The sequence below is a fragment of the Aspergillus aculeatinus genome, assembly GCF_003184765.1.
Source record: "Aspergillus aculeatinus CBS 121060 unplaced genomic scaffold BO66scaffold_15, whole genome shotgun sequence".
Taxonomy (NCBI): domain Eukaryota; kingdom Fungi; phylum Ascomycota; class Eurotiomycetes; order Eurotiales; family Aspergillaceae; genus Aspergillus; species Aspergillus aculeatinus.
In genome coordinates, this window is record NW_020291484.1 from 469,276 (window position 1) to 490,788 (window position 21,513).

Below are 21,513 nucleotides of genomic sequence, written 5' to 3' on the forward strand. Positions count from 1 at the left end.
AAGGAATGCTGGTCCGTTGCCCAAAAATGGCAAGGGGCGGCGTGCGGCTTCGGCCTGATTCCCCAGGCAGCAAATGACATCGTTTTCGCAGCTGATCGCAGCTGACAAGCTGACAAGCTGACAAGCTAACAAGCTAACAACTCAATAAGTCTACGATAAGGTATCCATGCTGATGCATGCTCTGAGCTGTAACTGCATCTCTATTCTATAGCTTTGGCAAATTATATCTCATACTCCACTTCACTATGACACCATTGGATTATTTCAGTGCTTCCCTTCTTGCCGCAAAACCTCCAATTCCATCTTCTCGAATCCCTCCACAGCCTGGCCGTATCGCTCATACACGCCCGGCTGATATCCGTCCGCAATCTTCTCGATGAAATCCTCCTCCTTCCACCGCTGCCCAATGAGATCCTCGAAGGTCTGCCCAGCCGTTCTCTCCATGGCCCACACCGCCTTGTACGCCGCTCCCAGCGCACATGCATTATCACCGATCTCCAGCTTGTACACACCGTCACTACCGCCAAGAATCTCGCCAGCTACCTGAGCAATGGCCTTGTTCTTCGATCCACCACCGACCAGATACACTCGGCGCGGCTGAGCAGGGAGTCCTCCGCCGGGACTCTGAGTCAGTCCGCGCGACCGCAGGCGCAGGGAGAGCATCTGGCTCTCGACAATTGCGCGAGCCTCGTCCAGGGGCTTGTTCCAGCCCTCCTCCGTCTGGTGCAGACGGCCACTCTTCGGGTCGTAGTCGAATCGCCATTGCCCCGCACGGAGATTTGGCACAATTTCCGGGCGCGGAAAGAAGAGGCCCAGTTTCATGGGGTCCGAGTCGGATTTCTGGCCCATGGGCGGAGTTTCGAGCGTGATCTTATCGAAGTTCGCCCACGTCAGAGCAGTGGTCTCCCCAAGTTTCTCATTGATCGCATCGCGGACCTGCTCACGTGCGAGTCCTCCGTTCTTGTAGCACAGCATGAACATGTACAGACCGGGAGTGGTGGGGTGGTTGAAGAAGTGCGTAGCAGGGTCGGGCTTGTAATTAGGTGTGGACATGAGGAAAGTAGTGGAGGTGCCAAGCGAAACCATTGCATCGGATGGCCGCAAGGGAAGCGCAAGGATCGTCGCCGGGTTGTCGCCCGTGGCGGGGATGATGTTGCAGTCCGGACTAAACCCGTAGCGCTCGACATAGTATCGGTCGATGGTACCCAGATGGATACCTCCATCTTCGGGAACATCCCCCAACTTGCGCCTCAAGTCCTCCACGCCGGAAGGTCCAGCACACAGCTGCAGGAGTTTCTCGTCGTAGGCCCCCTTCTTGATATTCCACAGATTCATACCACAGACATCAGAGATATCGAACGGCGCGATGTGGCCCAAAAACAGGGACGCCAGGAACGAGGAGACCAGCGAAATCCGCAATGTTTTCTTGTACACCTCGGGATACTTGCGCTGAAATCGCAGAATCTGAGGTCCAGTGAATCGCTACAAGCGCAAACCAAAGCTGTTAGACACTCCTCCGCACAGAACGGGCCAGAGAAAGCCCAAGGAAGGAAGGCTTCTTACATGATGTGCCTTGCTCCCCGTAGCAGCGGCAAGCTCCTCCTGCCCACCCAGATATGCATCGAACTCATCGCATTCCTTCTGCGTACTCGAGTCCTGCCAGTTGGGGCTGAAAGGATGCGAGAACGCTCCCTCCAGCTGCTCTTCCAGCGTCTTCTTCGCATCCAGACTCTTCAACAGCTTCTCCGCGTTCTCGCCCCAGTAGACGCTTCCATGCTGCTGACCCGCTCCACTGATGCCCTTGACGCGGCGGAAATCCAGTCCTTGCTGGCGTAGTCCATTCAACACTCCGTCGAGGGCCTGCAGCCAGAGTGCGACGGGTGCAAAGACCTCATGCTCGGCCTCGTTGGTGAGGACGCCCTTCTTGATAGGGAAGCCGCGCGAATCGGCATCGAAGTCGAATTTCGACACGTAGACGACCTTGAGATCGGAGTTGACAACCAGACCTTTCAGTTGTTGGGTGGAAAGGTCGAAGCCGATGTAGAGGGGGCTGTCGGGTTGGGCCATGGCACTTGGAATGCTGCGGTCCGGGGTAATGACGTAGGTGTCGTTGGATGGGGTTTCAGGTGTGAGATAAAGAGGTACTCAATGATGTATATGCCTCGAAAAAAAACTTCCTAGTAGATGAGAAAGAAGAGAACGGTCGAGTGTAAGCAATTGGAGAAACTAACTGATAGAGGGGTAATGTAAGAGAGTGTAGAGTGTGTGGCAAAGGACAACCCGACAGACACCGCTGATGCAATGGGCTTTCGATGCTAACTTAAGATCGACGGAGCTACTAACCTTTTCCACTTCCGGCTACTTGTTTATGGTGTGCAGCGCAGCGGGGGAGAAATTCAGAAGAGCTGACCCAACGTCGCCATCTGGCAAGACTTCTTCTCCCTTATCTATATCACCATAGTCTCCATAACCACAACAAGATTCTGCCGAAGCTTCGTGTATTTTACCGAGCACGGCTCTTCTCGAACATAAATTTGCTGTTCCTCCTTATAACGATGAGGTCAAATTTATCCCGGGTTCCACCGCCGCCGGGAATTTACCCGGTTAATTCAGTTCACGGGAAGAACAACAGGGGGTCTAGATCAGACCCTGTGAGGGACATTGTGACCATGTTTGAGCCCTGCACTAGTGAAGTCCGGACTGTGACGGATTGTTTTAGGGTCTGTTGAACTTTCTACGCATAAGTCTTAGTTCATGTCTTGTCAAACCATCAGCCGAACTGTTGAATCGATCCCCCGCATATCACCCGCTCTTGGAGGGGTAAGTTACGGGGTAACTGCGCACTCCATGTCTGAGGACGATCTTCACCAATTCAACCATGTCCGTGCCTGTGTATTCACATTCATACACGAGCATCTATCAGAAAACTCTTTAGCTGTATAACCTAATTACGATAGTGTCTTCCCTTGATGTCATTGCTATGTTCATCTTATATTGGCTCTATCTACCCTACCAACCCCCTGCGGAGAGCAGGAAAAATTCCAATCCTGGGTATCAAAGGTATGGTGCTCAAAAGCCTCGAGAAATGTAATGACCAAGAGAAGCACGACAGACGACCTCGTGGGCCACACGCAAAGACGTCGACACCGGACAGCGACCTGGCAAGCGGGCCCTCGTTATCTAACGACTTTTGCGGTTTTCGTGCTCATGCTCGTGGTCGTGGTCGTGCTCGTCACCATCCTCCGGCTCAGGACGCGCCCGCGAAGTCACCTCAGCCGGAATAAATTCTTCAGTGAAAGTCAACTCCTGATGCTCAAGAGGAATGAACCGGACTTTGACCCGCTTGACGCCGCGGACTCGTTCTCCGACAGCAGTGCGCATTGCCTCTTCCACCTCGCGAGCACGGTTGATGGACCACGCGCCTGGCACTGCGACCTCGACATCCATAAGATAGTTCTGGCCCGACTTCATCCCTTGGACATCATGGATTCTGAGCGACTCGCCACTGTCCAGTAGAGACAGTGCCTTGGTAGCCGCTTTGTGCACCGAAGCCTTCACATCGTCGTCCACAGTGGTGTCTGCCAACTCCAGGAGGGAGGTCTTGGTATTGCCCCATCCAGCTTTTATGACCATGAGTGAGATGAGAAGTCCTCCCACGGGATCCAGCCAGGAAGCATCTTGGAACATGTAGGATCCACCAATCGTAAAAAGAGCAACGACGCTGGTCAGGGAGTCGATTCGGTGGTGGACGGCGTTGGAGGCCAAGACTGACGACTTCCGTTCCGTGGCGACCTTCATAGCTGTTTGAAGGAGAGACGTCAGTATCACTTTTCAAACTGGTTGATTGACCCTCTCAAGGTACTCACTGGCATGGTAAAGCCATTCCTTGACCACGATAGATCCAGCGGCCAGCCAAGCAGCATGGATGCTTGGGCCGAGCGCTTCCACCCCATGGCTATGCGAATGGCTGTGCCCCAGAGCCCCCACGTGCGCAATTGCTTCGGCGATGCCGGGATAGAATTGGTGTAGTAGGACCTGCCCGGAGTTGAGGCCCATGAAGACGCCGCCGCACAGCAACAACCCGCTCACACCTAGAGCTCCAATACTCTCAATCTTTCCGTAGCCGTTGGGAAACCGCTCCGACGGCGGCTTCAGCGACCAAGCAACCGTAGCTAAAGTCAAAATATCCGAGACCAGATCGGTGAGGGCGTGATAGGCGTCGGCAATGAGGGCCTGGGAATGGAACACATAGCCACCGATGAATTTGCCAATGGCCATACACAGGTTGGCGAGCAAGCCTATCCGTGTGATGCGGACTCCAGCATCGTGTTTGTCGGTTGATGTGAGGTAGGCATTACTGCCATGATGGTGGTGGTGGTGATGGTGGTGGTGGTGGCCACCGTGTTCTCTTGTTTGGGTGGCCATTGAAGGGAGGGTGATTGAGGTTGGTAGTTTTGTAGAGCAGGCAACAGCAGTGAGGGACGGAATCAGGGTCGGGCGAGCAGTTGGACGGAGGGAAGCATTGGGGCACGCGATAAGAGTGGGAGGAAAGGTCGACGAAGAACCGGAGGCAGCACGGGAGCTCTTATGGTGATACAATCGCGGCGAACAAGAAGCGGAGGCAGAGGTGTTCAAATATCGCCGATAATAACGACAAGCCCATGGGAGACGAACAGAGCCGGACGGACCGCGGCGAAAGAGGGATGGAGGAGAAGTTGGTGGTGGAGGATGGGCCCTGCACCGCAGGGGCTGCGTCAGCATCCTCGTCGTTCGAAACGCTTAGTAGCAGTCTAATATTATGGGTACTGTAACGACTGAATTCTTTTTAATTTTCAGTGCACTTGCGAGAGGAGACGGGATTGCTTCTTTCTTGGCCGCAGCATCAACCACAGCTCCATGGCGTTGGTTCCGCAATGAGGGAACAGAAGGATGGATGGGATGGATAGCCAGTCAGCCCAGCCAAGGCAAGCTCAATTCCATCAGTCATCATTTGTGACCCGGCTGAGGCGAAGCCGACATCATACGCTGACGAACAACGAACAACGAACAGCCGGTCGGTCCACTGCCTGTACAATGTTCTCTAATCCGCGGATTGCCATTGACTAGTCAGCGGAACCCCAAAGCTCCGGGCTGCGATCGGGCAGCTTGCGTTGCAAACCAATGATGAAACAGTGAATGTAAAGTTATCTAAACACTGAACAGTGGCTGGAGATCTAAGCTTTTGATTGTCGCAAATGCTCCCGTTGACCGCCGATAATGCATCTTCCGGCCTTGGCATCTCCAAATAGCGAACAGCAGCCAACGCCATGTCGCGTACAGCTCCACCATGGATTTATTCATCATCATCTTGGTTAACGCCAGCCTCGACTCTCTCTCTCTCGCACACATACACCCCGCTGTCTAGAGCCATCTCGGAACTGAGTCCGTTGATCATCCACGCAGTATCTGTCTTGGCTTCTTGGCGATGATGAATCCTTTCTAGGAACCCTGACGGACGCGCGTGCTGTCAGAGCATTGGTGGATATACTATATCAACCCTGGATAGTACCAAGGAGAATTCATCTAGAAGGCTGGATGGAGTACGACTGATGAAACAGCTAAAGTGCTAACCATGTGATCAGCTGCACAGTAGCGGAGAAGACTCTGGTCATTGCAGGGCTAATTGAGCGGACTCCATTGTCATCTCAAGGGTTCCGGTGGATCTGTCCTTTGATTTCTTCTGGCTAAAGAAAATGGAAGCTGTACTATATCTCTGCTGACCGGGCACTTAGGTCCAGGATCCACGCTGGTATGGTCCAAGGACGAGAAATAAATTTGCGCTTGCTGATATCCAGCTACTCCAGCATTTACCTCATACTGGGAACCTTATTTTTTTTTTTTTTAGCTCTGGTAGGCTGCGGCAATTCTCATCTAAGTGAGGCCTGAAATGGTCTGGTACCCTACAATGTCTGGAGCTCACAGTCGGAATTGATTCATGATCGCTATCAGCGTGATAAAATTCGACGCTAAGTTCCTCGAAGAACTTTTCTCATGCTTCTAGCATAAGGAAAGAGCCATATAATCAGAATCGCTCGGAGTGAGACCTGCCTGGAGTGGCGAAAGCAGTGCATGCTTTGCATTGAGGCAAAATAAGTAACATTGACATCACGAAATGTGATTACATGGTTTCGAGTTTCGCAACCACTATATAGATGAGCCCCAGCAGTGTGATGTGTGGTGAGATGCATGTGTCAGTCTCGGGCTCATAATATTCTATTCCTAGAATGGCGAATGCACCACCATTGACCGAAGCCTTCTACCGAGAGTGGTTTGCGAAACAAACTGTGCTCCTGACTGGAGCAACGGGCGGCCTAGGCGGGTGTCTTCTGTTCAAACTCATTCAACAGGTACCTGTTCAGAAAGTCTTTCTCCTTCATCGAAGCTCCGAGGAAGACACCATCGCAAAGCTGCGCATGAACATGCCCGGATGTATCGATGAAGTCATGAGCACAGGGCAACTGGAATTTCTCAAGGGGGACATCACTGCGACGAACCTAGACCTGGATGCGAGGCAATTATCTGTACTTCGAAAGGAGACAACCGTTATACTCAACACAGCGGCAAATACGTCTTTCGTTGCAGATGCCCACGAGTCTTGCAAGAACAATTGTCTTTCAGCGCTAAATCTGGCCCAGCTTGGATCAAGCTTCCCACAGCTCGCCACATTCGTCCAGGTGTCCAGTGCCTATGTCAACAGCTTTCTGCCCGATGGAGAGATCGCGGAAACTATCCAGCCGTTTGGTGCAGACGACATCGACTGCGAAAGAGAGCTGGACGAGATTCTCTCCTCAAGAGGGCACACCAACCGGACGAAGCAATGGGCCTGGCCCTATGCACAAGCCAAGTACCTCATGGAACGACTGTTGGTTCAGAGATACGGATCTCGGCTACCCTTGCTCATCCTACGTCCCTCCGCCATCGGGCCAGCTCTTCGAGATCCATACCCTCTCTTCGGTCCTGTGGGCTCTAATCCTGTTGAGAACGCCCTGGAGACCTATCTGGCCACTGGGGGCGGGAGTCGGGTCTGGAGAGCCGCGAGGGGTTCAACCAGCGGCAACTACATTATGGATGGGATTCCAGTAGATCTTGTCTCAAATGTCTGTCTGCTTCATTTGGTGCAAGGATCGCAGGGGGTCATTCACGCTGCTGCTCAGCTATACGTGGTCCTAACAATGGATGAGCTGATCGCGCTAGCCGCGCCTCACATTCCGTCAGACCTCGCGATGCCGGTGCCATGCTTTAAGTGGGACGTGGATGGGAGCATGGAGCCCTGCCCTATGGCTACAATGTTCGGTTTTCAGGGCCACAACTGGGTTTTTGACTGCGGGCGATCAAAGTCCTTGAAGGCTGTGGATGGCCCACTGAGTTTGAGCCCTGATGGGCATGATGCAAAGGCCTATATAGAGCGGCGGATAAAGAGGATCATTCCGAGCACGCGCGAGAAGAAGAAAAGGGTTGCGGATAGGCGTAGAGGTAAGTCGAAGTTATGAGCCGGATGATAATATCGTATGGAGTAAGTTCTTTGGAGCCTAAAAGTGTGACGAACTTCAGTAAACAAATTCAAATAAGCTTCAGATGCATGTAGGATGGTGACGGAATGGGATTATCAACGAGAGAGTCATCTGACCACCAGCCACGATGCTCAGCCTTGTCAATCTTGGCGGGGCGCAACACACTTCCTATATCTACCACGAGGGATGGTTTCGTACGCCTCAGTCAGAGGCTCATATTATCGGTATCGGTGACATTTGAAAATGCCCTCCTATATCTCCAACGTCCTGACCATATTGCATCGACACTCAGCTCGCACATCACCAGCATCAAACCTATCGCAAGACCTAGTTGGGTCTCATCCAAGCTTGTTCGAGGAGTCCTCTATACAGTTGAAAGACAGGTCCGATCTTCCTTCGATAAGCCAATGTGCTATTCATCTCGAGCTGCTGGAAGCGTTCTATACTCTCCGTATCCGGGTGACTACCTCGAGCAGGCTGACGAAATCTCTCGATCGGGAACAAAACCACAAGAGATACTCGATACTTCGTGGACGCAAAGAACCTTCGGAGAGATGGCATAGGTTTCTGTCAATTGCAGTAACCAGATTTCAGCAATGGGCTCGAGTATTAAACCATCATCTCGAAGCCAAGCACCTTGAGGGGAGGGATCCTCTCCTTCTACCTCCGCTTGGTGAGTTTTTCGGTTGTTGCAGATGACATGATCACTACTGATGCAGTTGCAGACATACTCATGGTCTGGCATGCCTTCCTGCTCAACCCACACGACTTTTCCCAGTTCTGCAACACAAGCCACCTGGATCACATCCGAGGCCTCTCATTCCCGTGGGAAGCGATAGTAAGTTCACCCGACCTCTCCCAACCCATCCCAAATGCTTCCCGCCTCTAACGCAAGCCCAGCACGAGGCCCTATCCCACGACAATTGGGACTATACACTCCCCAGCGAGACCTCAGCCTGGCTTCGCAACGAGCTGAACATCGCACCAGACCTATTCACTGCCCTCTCAGACAACGAAGCCACCACTCTCAAAGCAATAACCCCCGAAACCCCACCAGAGCAAATTCCACTAGTGGACAACATCCTCCGACAAGCCATCTTCATTGACAAGATGCACGATCTCCTCTGGATCCGCAGTCCCGCGCTCCAGGGAACCCTCACCCGGGCACTCGCGCGTTACGAGCGCTTTGTCACCTTGTTCCGTCTGCACCCGGGAACAATGCTGGTCCCGACCCTGGACGTGGATTTAGTTTGGCACACGCATCTGTGTAGTGCGGTCCTGTACGAAGAGTCGATGCTTGAGCGGACGGGACGGTATATCAATCATGATGATAAGCTTGGCGAAGAAACCCTGACTGGAGGATTCGATACGACGGTAAAGTTGTACGAGTCTGCGACGGGGGAGCCGTACGGGGGTTGTTTCTGTTGGGACTGTGAGGCTATGCGCTCGGCAGGAAAGATGGTGGAAGGTGACGTTGGGGCGGGCGCGTGGAAGAAGATTGAGGAGGAGGTGGACTCTTACTGGCGAGCAAAGATGGCGAGGCGCAAGTAGGTGTTTAGTTGGAAGAGTTTTGTACCTGTGGCTTGGCTTGAGTTGCTGCTGTAAGACTGTTACTTTAGCGAGACGCTTTATATTCTATACTTTGTCATGGGAGATAACACGAGCGACGAATGCAGACTTCGAATGTTTCAACATAACAGCAGTCTTGTCACAACGAGGGGAGTGAAGAGAGTAAAGTAAGGGCACGTCCAATAGTGCAGCTCTTCCCCTTGGTTACTTCTGAATTCCAGGTAGGCTCCAGGCATAGTATTGCCTACTCCGCCGTCGAGACTGAAGTAGTCCTAGAACTACACCTATCACTAAGTTAGCAATCACCACTGTGACCAAGGCAGAACCCCCCAAAGCCCAACGGAAATCATCCATCTCTCGATACTTTGCCACAATGGCACAGCCAGAATGCGGGGGATGAACGCTTGACCCGTGACTGTGCTCCGCTCCGCTGGCGCTTACAATTGCCCATCAGTCAACGCAGACCAACCCACCTCTCCGCTTAGCCGCTCAACGCTCATCACACCGGCATGATCCCCAAACAAGATAGCCCGGCCTTCACTCGCCCTCGATTTCAACAAGAAGACCATTGGGTGTGAGATCGTGATGCGTCACGCCTCCGCCGCCTGTGCCAGAAATGTCTTCGAATCGCCGCATTGAACGATACGGTCAATTTATCACTTCTCACAGCTCACACACCATGTGGATGATTTACCTCAGTCCTGCTATAAAAGCGGGCAATGAGAATGAATTCTGCGGATGATACCAAGGACCATCTGTCCAAAATTGATGACTATGGATACAGAGTTGACCAGCGTTCTATGCCCACCACAGGTCCCACTGGATCTCCTGGGGCTGAGGAAGCGGTTTGGAAGTGTAATGGCAGTCGATGACTGCAAGAACAGGTTGATACAAGTGGGTTCTGGCTGTTGTCCATGCTGACCGCAGGAGCAATCACTGACTGGCCATTCATTGTCAATAGGACCTATTCTTCGAGGTCGAGACGCTTCACTCTGCTCTGCTCAACGAATGCACCAAACAGGAGACTGAGAGGTTCCGTTTCATCCAAGAACTTGAGCAATACAAGACGGAGGTTGCAGATCTGAGACATAATCAGGTACTGTTCCTACTTATCCACACAAACTGCATGTCTAAATGAAGAAACCAATGACGCAGGCAAAGCTAAGCTTCGTGTCTATCCTCGTCGACGGGGACTGTATGAACGTACGTCTTCCGACTCTCCAACGCCCTACGTAAGCTAACAATACAGCTAGTTCAACGACGCCCTCATTCAAGAAGGCCACAACGGCGGCCGCAGAGCTGCACGACTTCTGCTCCAGTCCGTTGAGCGCTACGTCCGGGACACCGATCCCCAAGCCAGTCCCAACCTGCAGTACAGAGTATGTATCTATGCCAACCTGCCCGGTCTCGAGAAGGCCTACCGGGAAGCCAAAGTGCTGTCCTCGACGGAAACCCTCGACCCATTCGTCCGGGGCTTCAACATGGAAGACAGCCAGTGTGATTTCATCGACGCAGGAAACGGCAAAGAATGCTCCGATGTCAAGATCCGAGGTATGCGACCTCCCAACCTGCCCCCTCTTCTGCTGCATGTACTGTACGGCACGACTAGCCTGACTGACTGGCTGACAACAAACCAGCAACCTTCGAGCGCGACATCCTCGACGTCCACTGCCGCCATATCATCTTCTGCGCCGCCACGGACAACGGCTACGCCCGGCTCCTCGGCTCCCATAGGGGCAGCAACCGCATCACCCTGATCGAGGGGGCGCCATTCGCATGGGAGATCGAACAGCTAGCCACTGAATTTCGGACGACCGCGTTCCCAGCGGTATTCCGGGCTGCAAAGCTCCCCGCTCGCGCATCCTCGTTCAGCGCCGCTGCAACCGCTTCAGCCAACGTTGCCGCTGCTCCACCAACCGCCGGCGGCACACCATCCTCGTCTCCTCCCCGGCGGGACTATGCTACCATCGCGAAGGCTAACCTCCAAACAACCCCTTCGCCTTCCCCCTCCGCGTCCTCCTCTTCAGCCACCACCACACCCACCTCCCAAACACCAAGCCCATCATCACCCTCATCATCAACCTCACCATCATCCCCGATAGTCTTCGACATCTCCCCCTCCGTCACTTCAACGCCTCCACTCCCCAAAATCCACTACAACGCCCAAGACCAACGCATCGATCCCCCGCTCCGCCGCGCGAGCAGGAAAGAGAACTACGAGCGCCTCCGCGCGGCCAAGCTCTGCAACCGGTACCACCTGCAGGACGACTGCAGCTACGGCGACAGCTGCACGCACGCGCACGGACGGCGGCTGACGAGCGCGCAGGATCTCCACGACCTGCGGTGCATCTCGCGGACGAGCGTGTGCGGCGAGGGGCCGTGGTGCACGAACCGGAAGTGCGTGTGCGGGCACCAGTGTACGCGGGAGTCGTGGCGGGATCATGAGCTGATGGGGTGTCGGTTCCCGGAGGAGATGCATGGGATTGATCGGGTGGTTGTGCGGGTTGAATAGGTTGGGTTTGGGGCTGCGATAGGTGGGTGTAGGTAGGTACCTTTTATTGACAACGGTTTATTTATTGATGGTGACTCTTTTCCGGTTCTCCGGTTGAAATATGTTATATACGTGGTCCCTCGTAGATCCTCCCTGCCCCAATATTACCTATCATATAGTCATGCCACCCCCGTAAGACTTCAAAGAGATGATCTCGGCGGACGGTCACTTCAACCCAAAACCTCAAACCTATCAGAACCAAGTCCATTAACACAACACAATCTCCAATCCTCCCCAGCCTGAGGCTCTTCCATCCAGTCCGGTACATAAACCTCACCACAAAACAACAGCAAAAGGGGAAAGGGAGAAAAAAACCCACTAAGCAAACAGATACTTGGCCGCATGCTCGACATGATCATCCGAGAACGTCGCCATCGTGTAATAGCTGTGATCGTAATCCGGCTGGTAGCGGACCTTGATGCCCTCGACGCCGGCCTCCTGGGCGGCCTTCTCCAGGTTCTCGGGCAGCAATTGGCCCTGCTTGTAGAAGTTGTCGCCGGTACCCTATTTTGTCGGAACGTTAGCCATCCACCCAAACCCTCCTTCCCTGGCCTAATTCAGACCCAGACAACCACAACCACGTCCCCCCCCAAAAAACAATGGTGCAACAAAAGAGGATAGGCACATACGACATCAATCAACAAATCCAACGGCCCACCCTTCCACCTCTTCACCAACTCCGTCGCATCATGCTCCTTCCACTTGGTGTCGCGCAGCTCCTCGCCAAAGTATCCCCCAAACGCCTTCTGGCCCCAAGGGCAGTTAATGGGGTTGGAGATGGGCGCGAACGCCGACACGGATTTGTATTTACCGGGGTTGCGGAGGAACTAGCACACACACACACACACATGGCATGTTAGCGTTGAGTGTTACGCCTTATTCCCATCTACACCCAGACACAAAGGGATACACACCAAAGTCAAAGCCCCATGGCCCCCCATACTATGCCCGGTGATGCTCACGCGCTCCGCATCCAACACCGGGAACGCCTGGAACACCACGGCGGGCAGCTCCTCGGTGATGTAGGTGTACATGTTGTAGCCGGCGTCGTAGGGGGCCTTGGTGGCGTCGACGTAGAAGCCGGCGCCCGTGCCGAAGTCCCACGCGTCGTTTTCGCCGGCGAGGTTGAGGCCGCCTTTTTCTCGGGAGGTTAGCATTTAGGTCCTGATGGACGGGATCGGATGCCCGGTGCTCTGCCGGGCCGGGCTGGGCTGGGCTGGGCTGCAGGTAAGTGCAAGGCGCAGGGCAGGGCAAAACGTACGAGGGCTGGTGTCGGGATACAGCACGGCAATGCCCTTCTTGCTGGCGCCGTGCTGGAAGAATCCCTTCTCGGAGCAGTTGTCCGCCGTGCAGGTCAGGCCGGACAGGTACAGCAGCACGGGGATCTTTTGGTTGCTATTCTGAAAAGCCTGCGGCGGCAGGTAGAGGTTGAAGGACATCTCGCACTTGGTGGAGGTGGCGGCATGGCTGAGCTTGAGGAGCTTGCCGCCGAAGGAGGCGATGGTGGCTTTGGTGGTGACGGACATGGTTGGTCTCGATTTCTGATGTCTGGGGCGAGCTTCTTCTCGGAAGGGCAGTAGGAAAGAAGTGGGAAACAGTCTCTCCGTCGGGATGTGACGCTATTAAAAAAAATCAGGAACGAACGGGAAGGGAGGGGGGAAAGGGAATGACGATGAGGGGTTTGGTTTTCCGCGGATGAGGGGAAAATGAGGGGCGTGGGTGGAGCTTCGGGAAATTTTCCCCTTTGTGGCCATGACATGGAGATAGCATAGATGTCTATCTTTCTTGGGGAGGTTCTGTTGGCCGTTATAATGTACGTTCGGTTTTGGGAGTGTTCTAGAGGTCCTGCGGACGATGCATACTCCTGCAAAACCGGAGGCAGTGATTGGGGTAAAAGACTGCAGTACCGGCATAGGGGTTATTCATCGTAGGACTAGACAGAAGCTCAGAACTCAGAACTAGAATGATATCATATGTAGAACGCTAGCAGTGAGAAGGGTAACAGGCTAATTGACACCATTAAGACAAAGAAAATTCATCAACACCAATCTTTTACAACCGATTGCCCCATCGGATCACTCCAAAAACACCGAAGGAATGCCGTAGATCACAGGCGCAGCACCATTCAAATACTTCAAAACGCAAGCTTGACGCGACTGGCAGACAGCTTCGTCCAAGGCCACCGCCTCCTCCTCGCCACCAAAGAGGCCCCACTTGTCAAATGTACTCTTTGCGAAACGATCAATATCCTTGTCCGTCACATCCCACAAGGTAGCCACCAGAGCCGGACTGCCCGCGTGCAGGTAATTCATCGGCGTCCCGTATGGCTCGTACTCCCCCGCTTCCGTCAGAGCTCCACTGCTGCAACCCATCAGGAAAGTGATGGCGCATCTTTCCAGCCGCTTGATGGTTCGGCCTCGGATGTACTGCGCACCACTACCGTGTCCGAAGTAGAGGAATAGACTCTTGGTCTCCAAGCCATGCCTGAATTCGTCTTCGGTCGGCTCCCGCTTGGATATCCCCTTCCAATGTTCCAGCCCTAGGAGCTCCTTCTCAAAGGTTCCCTGGGTTGTCTGCAGATCACCAGTGGGGTTCAGGATATACGTCCCGTTCCTGCTATCGATGCCGAAGTCATGTTGGCGACCCGCGCGGTCAGTCTGGAACTGCAGGATCCGATCCCGAAGGCATTCCAAGGATGGCACACGGCACACAGGAAGACCCTGAAGACATGGAAGAGACTCCCAAGGGAACATATGCAGCGACTTATCGAGGACCAGCACTGTGCTATTCGGTGTCCGCTTCTTATGATCGTTACGCACGGCATCGTGATGCCCTCTGAGAGCATCCAGAGTTTCCACGACCATCATATCGAAGTCAATCTCGTCGTACGCATTGCGCTCCCCTTGGAACTGCAGGATATCCACGACGAAGTAGAGGAGATCCATCAGGGTTTCCTCGGGATCTTCCTGACTCTCTAGATCCTTGACACCCAGGAATAATTCCAGAACATTCGGGTGTAGTGTCAAGTGTGGGCCTTCGGCGCGTCTACCTTTCTGTCGGGAAGGTAGGTGTTTGTCCAGGACATTCTGGAAAAGAGCCGCAAATCTCTCCAAAGATTCGGTTTCGTGAGGCATTGGAGAGAAGATTCCTCGGAAACCACCAAACCACACGTTCTCGATGTTTTGTAGCAAGTTTTCCATGCGCCGGTCCAGGGCTTCACGGTTCTTCCACCATTCCTTCTTCGATTGCCGGTCGTTCTGGTGCTTAGCTGCATGCGCACTTTGGTTCGTCAGCTTGATGAGCTCCTTCATTTCTTCCTTCCCATCTTCGAAGGTGAACTGATCCTCCTCATCGTCCTCGGAACCACGCTTGAGTGGTAGTCGTAACAAGAAGGGTGAACGACCCTTGTGCAGCCTTGAAACAACAAACTCAGTACTATCAGCGCTAAGGGACAGAGAAAGAACGTTCCAATTCTCTGGAAGGATCTCGATATAGTCCTCGGTGAAACGCGAGTAGAGATCCTCTTCAAACTTGGCCTTTGCTTCAGCGCTTGGCCAAAGGAGAGGATCGCAGTAGTTTGCTAACTGCTTGTCAAGACTGATGGCAGCTCGTTCACGCGTAAAGGCACCGATCCGGCCTATTTCGTTCATGTTTGCTGGAGACTGAGACAATAATCCCGAGCTCTCGGGTACAGTAACATGAGAGAGCATGGAGATACGGCTCATCAGGCGAGAAGCGGCGTGACTGTCAAGAGTAGACCCCAATGTTGTGGCGGTGGGAAAGATTGCATTTAGGCTCTCCCCGGCTTTGGACAACATTACGGAGAAGTCCTCAGTCGGCTTGGCGGATTTAGCCCTCGTGCTTCTTGCTGGTGCACAAGCTGGAGCTCTTGTTTTCCGTGTGGATGCTGGCTTACCAGTGCTGGACTTGCTGGGGACTTTGCTTGGTGACTGGAGCGATGGCAGGGAGATGGTCGATTCTGGGAGAACACAGTAGACTGCATGTGTGGCAAAATGCCGAATGGCATCCGCAAGCAGATGCTCACTTTCGCCAATCTGCAGAGATATCTGGCTGTCCCGAGACGTCGCAAATTTCCGCGCATTGTGGAGCGTCACTGATGCTTTCTCGAAGTCACGAAGTGTGCGTAAACAGGCAGCTTGCTGGCGGAGAATCTCGCTTCTCAAATGCGAAAGGGAAGTAGACTCGGACTCGGACTGGCTTGGTGTGGCTGGTGTCTCTGTAGCCTTGGATGCATTCGAAGCGGACACTGTCGCTGCCCGAGTCCTGCGTGTTGTTGTTGTGGTTGTGGCGGCACGTTGACGTGTTTTCCGGGCCGTTCCCTGGAGTTGCAACTTCTTCATCTGGTCTTCAAGATTCGGGATTGTTGCGGAGGCATCCAATCCATCAGGACCAGCCACTTGAGTCATCAAACGGTCAGCCTCGAGAAGAGCACGCTGCTCTTCAAGAAAACGGCCTTGTGCCCTGTAAAGAGAAGCTAGGCCAACCTGAAGCGAGACGAGTTCGACACTACTTTCGAGTTGCTTGGAAAGAGACTCCGCCGCCTCGAGCAGTTCCTGCCCCTCAGAGAGATGACCACCGAAGATCCAGTGGGACCCAAGCTGTGCCTGAGACGCTATGAGACGGACATTCGCATTCAGAGATTTGTTGATCTTGAGAGCTTGTTCCCCGTAGTATATAGCATCCTGGAATAGACCGTGGTGCGCCGAGAGACTCGCCAAATTCAGCAGAGCGGTATGATGAGAGCCAATATGAGGCCAAAAAGGGGCACCCTGGGAATAGACAGGATTCGGCACAGGAGCTGCTTGCGCAACCTCGAGCTTTGCCATTCCTTCCACCACAGTCTCAAGTTCAGAATTATCGTTAGCCTGAATCATCTTGTCTTGTTTCTTCTGAGAAAGTTTCTCGATCTTGGCCCAAATTCTGCAATTCAACCGGACAGAAAGCTTGGCAAAGAAGAGAGCATCATTGACCGATCCTTGAGCGAACGACAGCCGAGAGCTCATGAAGGCTGCGTCAGCAACAAGCCTCTCCCATAGAATCTTGGACAAGGTGGAGCAGCTGTTCAGATCTTCCTTCTTCTGGTATTTCTCGTACAAAGCTCTGGCTTTAGCGAGCACGGTCGCCGCTTGACTAATATCCCCAGTCTCAAGGAGATAGCCGACGTGTGCTATTCGGTACGACAAGATTGCTAAGCAGGTGGTATTCGAATGAGTGAGATACTGCTCCGCCTGCTTCAAGAGAGCACTGGCTTTTGTGCAGAAGCCAAGTCGACTGTATTGAAGAACAAGCCGTGACAAAACTATAATTGCTTCGGAAAAGTCACCCGATTCTTGAAGCTCCGTGGTCTTCAGCACCAATTCAAGTGCAGAGAGTTGCAGCTTCCAGAGCCCGTGTATCTCGGTGTAGTCAACTATCGCCCTCATCTGAAGTAGATAGTGGTCGAGGTCGCCGATTTTCAGAAGAAGAGACTCCAAATCGCCGCAGTCTCGCAGCATTGCACTCCAAGACAAAAGGACTGTCTCTAGGGTGGAAGGTGACAGATCACCCTCATGGAGGCCGAGTGTAAGTTGAACCGAGTTTTTGAGGTGTAACCATAGAGAACCAAGGTCGGAGTCCTCGCCGACGTCCTCCTGGTCAATGCATTGGCGGCCGACGTCAATGACACTTGATAGCAACTTTGAGTCCATCAAACCCGGATGCTCCAAAGAGAAACGCAGAATAGTAAGAACAACGCGCAGAAGACGAATGGTTTGGGTATCAAAAGAGTACAAGTTGAAGATTTGTGTGATAAGCAAGGTAAAAGTAGATCGGAAGGCCTCATCGGAGCAAGCATTGGCGGGAAATTCAGCCAACACTCCCAGTTGCCACTCCATTAAATGGCCTCTTTGGCTCAGGTCCAGGCTGTCGTCATCGAAGAAACCGTGCGTTTTTGACTTCTTGGATCTGAGGTTCAATTTCAGGAGGGCATACAGAACGCGCCCAAGCATGAATCCATTGCTTTTAGGATCTTGGCACATTCTGTGCGGAAAGCACCCAACCGTAGATGAGATTACTTGGTCGAGCGTACCAGTATGTATGTGTTCGAAGATCGACTTATGGAACGCCTGTTCTGATTCACGAGCATATCCCCCTTCCATATATGTGTGTGCTAGTCGCTCATACTTGAGGGGTGCGAACCCTGCAACACGTTGCGAAGGCGAGCAATTTGACAGTAAGGTCGCGGATTGCTTCAAGATGGGTAAGAGATCACGATACCCTTGACCAGACTCTTTCTCCTTGACATATCTGGACCAGAACAGATTCGACAGTTTGACGAATGCATTATCGACACTTTCAACAACTGGAGAGCCGGGTTGCTTCTCCCCTTGAGGTTCGATTAGCACGAGTAGTCGCTGACAGTCGAGTAAGGTCGGTTGAATAACCTCCCATGAGGGCCTTCCGGACGTGATAGACAACCTTCCAACCGCGAGGACAGAGTCCACAGCCGCGAACGCAATATTTTGGGACGCAGCGACACGCCTATCAAACGACTCGATCTCCTTCGGGTCTTCATCTGTCGGCTTGCGCCCAATGTATCGGCGCAAGAATCGAATAAAGCCGTTAAGATATTCGAGGATCTTACAGCAAACATTGTTTTGCTCCTCACCTTTCTCCTTCTCCTTTGACATCACATCGCCAAACCAGCTCATCGCTGCCTTCTTGAGCTTTGCTGCTTCAATTAGAAGTTCATCAAGATCATTTGAACTGCCTTTGAGAGACAGACACAGAAAATTCGTCGCGTCCGTGAGAACACCGGGCAGAGCAGCAGCGGTGAATTTGGTCGAATGCCTGATAGCTTGAAAGTGGAGAGAAGCGATCTTGCAGCGAACGGTAGCCAAGGCAAGGCATTGACCATTGAACAATGGGGTTATAGACTCAGTGAAAAGCTTCAGAGCCTCCTCAAAGCACCCCGCATCTTGGGCAAGTTGTCCAAGAATCGCTGCTATCCTTGCGACAGACACATTGTCCTTGACGCTCGCAGTTGACCTCTTCTGAACGTTAGTGAAAGCCGACTGAAGACGAACAATGTGCTTGTATAGAGTCGCAAACTCCGTCTTGGTGACTCCTTTGTTCTGGTGAATGAAGCTAGCCAAGTACCGAGCCATCGGATCCCACATTTCTCTTGCGTCGTCGCAAACATGTCCCGAGATTTTCCAGGACATGCAGCGGATTTCGAGGGATAACAATTGCAGGCTCAGAGAAGTCATGGGTTTCAACTTGCTGGGGGTCTGAGTAGTAGTGGAGGATAGGGACAACATGGTGTTGGACAGTAATTGGAGTTGCATCGCGGCTTTTTCGGTAGTCAGCGCTCCAGACTCGAGGGCGGCTAAGATGATGTTCGCTGGACTGCTGGGATCTGATAGCTGTAGCGAGGGAGCCAAGTTTTGAATCGTCATGGGTTTCTTGTCGTTTAGGATGAGTCGCAGGGCATTCGACTGAAAGGTCACCAGCAATCCGAGCAATGGTCGCATCTGGCCTGGAGCGGGGAAGCTCAGCAGATCAGACATCCTTTCTTTGACTGCTTCTTCCTCTGACTCCGCGGGGCGTCCTTTCCGGCTAGACGCTTTCGTTCCATTCGAGTCTTGGAGTTCCAAGGTTTGTTGTATTCTCTTCTTCAACCCCCGCAGTTCTTTGTATGCCATGTCGTTGAGTCCAAGCGACAGGAGCCTTCCCGCCAGTATACAAGAACCCTGTTCAAGCTGCATGTTCAACCCCCCATCGACCTGGTCACTCTTCAGAGTCCTCAAACAGGCTAAAGATGTAGCCGCACACGCAGCCACGGCGGGGATACCATTCTCGAGGGCGGTCGCATTCGTTTTGCGGGGTGATTTCGTGACGCCGCGGGTAACAGAGGTAGAATCGCGTGGCGTCGACGCGCGAGAATCTTCTCGTTTTGTGCTGGAGTTGAGTTTCAGAGCCTCCGAGAGGGTCTTGAGTGTCGTGTTGAATACTTCTGTGGCCAGGACAAGCTTCTCTTGGTTTGATATACGCGCAGCATCTTGTTCCACCACAGTGTTGATTGCTGCTTCCGCCGCAGAAACTTTCGTCCTTGTTCCCCTCGTTGACTTTGTCCTCGTAATCGTAGTAGTAGTTGTAGTCGAAGCTTTTGTTATTCGTGCCGCTCGTCTCACTGCGGTGGGTTCCGCGTCCGTGGGCGCTTTCGATGTCCCGCGGAGGAGTGTTTGGAGGGATAGCACGGTGGCCGTCGAGCATGTCGAACTGGAGCGGACGGCCAGCTTCACTGATTCCAGGGTGGAATCAGGAAGAAGTGTTGCAACCGTCATGGCTGGCCGCGGGGGAGGGAGAGAGGTCGGGAGTGTTCTGCAGACACTGTTGTCTGCGGAGTTGGCGTCTGTCAGTCGAAGATGGAAGATCGAGCCTGGCCCTCACTCACTCCAATGTGGTTATGACATCCGAACGGGCAAGCCAAGCAAACCCGCGTTGTCGCAGCAACAACCCCCTCCACCATTCCCAGACAGGCTTAGCGTAAGATTCGTGCCCGCCGACTACGGAATCGGCCTCAGGCATCGAGTACATGGTACGTACCCGGGACTTGGATAGAATTCCAACGGGAATCGCCTTTGAATGACCCGAATTGACCTCGTCAAACCTCCGCTGTCGCAAGGCACGTCTCATTTGAGCCCATGGCCTCAATAATCATGAATCCCGCCCGACTCGCCCTCCGAGCGTCAACCAGAACCCACCCCATCCGCCGACCACCAGCTGCAGCTGCGCAGATCCGATTCCCGTCGTCACCTTCAACATCACAACTACTACGCGAAAGCCGCCCGTATTCCAGCGGCGGCTCCCGCTTCATACCCCGATTCGCGCACGCAGACGTCTGGACCACGTTCATTCCGGCTTTCATCCGCAACCGCTTCACCGGCAAAGGCCAGCCCTACACGCCCAAGTCGAAGGAATGGAACCCCGCCAGCTTCTACATCATCATCTTCATCCTCATCGGATCGCAGGCCATCCGCATGATCGCCCTCAAGAACGACTACGCCGCGTACAGCCGGTCGACGGATGCGAAGATCCGGCTCCTGCGGGAGGTGATCGAGAAGGTCAACAACGGGGAGGTGGTGGACGTGGAGAAGCTTCTTGGAACGGGCAATGAGGCCAAGGAGAGAGAGTGGGAGGAAGGTCGGTTACACTCTCCCTTTCTTGATATTCTCCCCTTCTTCGAGGGAGGGAAAGTTTTGGCATCGGCTGACGTTGGTTGCCCCCTGTTCTACAGTTCTTCGTGAGATTGAAGATGAAGACTCACTGTGGCATCGCAAATCCACCACACCCGACTCCGCGCAAACCCCCCAGAAGGCGAAGGAAGAGACGGTGAAGCCTGCCGCAAAGGATCCGGTCATACCTGCCGAGACCCCTACGAATGCCGAACCGGCGGCAAATTCGGAGACGAAGAAGAAGCTCAACTTTTTCTGAAGCAGCTTCTGTCGATTTGAAGACGGATGCAAGGCAAGGTCGCCGCCCACCGATATGTCACCCGTGGCATGGCATGGCCTTTCTGCAACGGTGGTCTTGTGACAAAAAAGCCTGCCTGGACCACTCTCAGCATGGTCGAAAGATGTGTAGGTATATGGTCTACGTTTTAACGTCATGACGTGGCTGACATCTGTAATGCAGGTCGATTTGATCCGTGTCTTGATAAGCAAGCCCTTGATGATATTCTCGCCTGCACTTACACCCGACACGTTTCTACGGTCAATCCCGCACGACCTATGTACATATACAGATCGAGAAGGAGGCATTTCGTTTTCCTGTGTCGGGTTT

General features: G+C 53.3%; 8 protein-coding genes across 8 annotated transcripts; 4 read left to right on the forward strand and 4 right to left on the reverse strand.

Moving 5' to 3' along the window:
• Positions 1 to 179: 179 nt before the first annotated feature.
• Positions 180 to 2,278, reverse strand: BO66DRAFT_390658 (xylulokinase). Its single transcript, XM_025647065.1, has 2 exons — positions 1,564 to 2,278; positions 180 to 1,482 (listed from the first exon to the last, which is right to left on the reverse strand). The coding sequence occupies exons 1-2, from the start codon at positions 2,065 to 2,067 to the stop codon at positions 265 to 267; spliced, it is 1,722 nt and encodes a 573-aa protein (XP_025505634.1). The 5' UTR covers positions 2,068 to 2,278; the 3' UTR covers positions 180 to 264.
• A 663-nt stretch (positions 2,279 to 2,941) lies between these two features.
• On the reverse strand, positions 2,942 to 5,142 carry BO66DRAFT_390659 (cation diffusion facilitator family transporter). The gene is made up of 2 exons (XM_025647066.1): positions 3,867 to 5,142; positions 2,942 to 3,800 (listed from the first exon to the last, which is right to left on the reverse strand). The coding sequence occupies exons 1-2, from the start codon at positions 4,759 to 4,761 to the stop codon at positions 3,181 to 3,183; spliced, it is 1,515 nt and encodes a 504-aa protein (XP_025505635.1). The 5' UTR covers positions 4,762 to 5,142; the 3' UTR covers positions 2,942 to 3,180.
• Positions 5,143 to 6,263: 1,121 nt separating this feature from the next.
• Positions 6,264 to 7,585, forward strand: BO66DRAFT_419426 (uncharacterized protein; the record flags this gene model as incomplete). The annotated part of the gene is made up of 1 exon (XM_025649815.1): positions 6,264 to 7,585. One exon carries the CDS (start codon positions 6,264 to 6,266, stop codon positions 7,527 to 7,529), a length of 1,266 nt encoding a protein of 421 aa, XP_025505636.1. The 3' UTR covers positions 7,530 to 7,585.
• Positions 7,586 to 7,737: 152 nt separating this feature from the next.
• BO66DRAFT_390660 (uncharacterized protein) lies at positions 7,738 to 9,236 on the forward strand. Its single transcript, XM_025647067.1, has 3 exons — positions 7,738 to 8,223; positions 8,276 to 8,388; positions 8,451 to 9,236. The coding sequence occupies exons 1-3, from the start codon at positions 7,794 to 7,796 to the stop codon at positions 9,099 to 9,101; spliced, it is 1,194 nt and encodes a 397-aa protein (XP_025505637.1). The 5' UTR covers positions 7,738 to 7,793; the 3' UTR covers positions 9,102 to 9,236.
• A 374-nt stretch (positions 9,237 to 9,610) lies between these two features.
• BO66DRAFT_390663 (uncharacterized protein) lies at positions 9,611 to 11,780 on the forward strand. The gene is made up of 5 exons (XM_025647068.1): positions 9,611 to 10,013; positions 10,081 to 10,215; positions 10,275 to 10,322; positions 10,373 to 10,670; positions 10,757 to 11,780. The coding sequence occupies exons 1-5, from the start codon at positions 9,894 to 9,896 to the stop codon at positions 11,629 to 11,631; spliced, it is 1,476 nt and encodes a 491-aa protein (XP_025505638.1). The 5' UTR covers positions 9,611 to 9,893; the 3' UTR covers positions 11,632 to 11,780.
• Positions 11,691 to 13,325, reverse strand: BO66DRAFT_470249 (S-formylglutathione hydrolase). Its single transcript, XM_025652779.1, has 4 exons — positions 12,932 to 13,325; positions 12,585 to 12,805; positions 12,300 to 12,497; positions 11,691 to 12,174 (listed from the first exon to the last, which is right to left on the reverse strand). The coding sequence occupies exons 1-4, from the start codon at positions 13,194 to 13,196 to the stop codon at positions 11,989 to 11,991; spliced, it is 870 nt and encodes a 289-aa protein (XP_025505639.1). The 5' UTR covers positions 13,197 to 13,325; the 3' UTR covers positions 11,691 to 11,988.
• Positions 13,326 to 13,651: 326 nt separating this feature from the next.
• On the reverse strand, positions 13,652 to 20,082 carry BO66DRAFT_371120 (C50 family peptidase). The gene has a single exon (XM_025645438.1). The coding sequence runs from the start codon at positions 20,013 to 20,015 to the stop codon at positions 13,746 to 13,748; it is 6,270 nt and encodes a 2,089-aa protein (XP_025505640.1). The 5' UTR covers positions 20,016 to 20,082; the 3' UTR covers positions 13,652 to 13,745.
• A 308-nt stretch (positions 20,083 to 20,390) lies between these two features.
• BO66DRAFT_319015 (DUF5321 domain-containing protein) lies at positions 20,391 to 21,165 on the forward strand (the record flags this gene model as incomplete). The annotated part of the gene is made up of 2 exons (XM_025643630.1): positions 20,391 to 20,874; positions 20,969 to 21,165. The coding sequence occupies 2 exons, from the start codon at positions 20,391 to 20,393 to the stop codon at positions 21,163 to 21,165; spliced, it is 681 nt and encodes a 226-aa protein (XP_025505641.1).
• Positions 21,166 to 21,513: the final 348 nt, after the last annotated feature.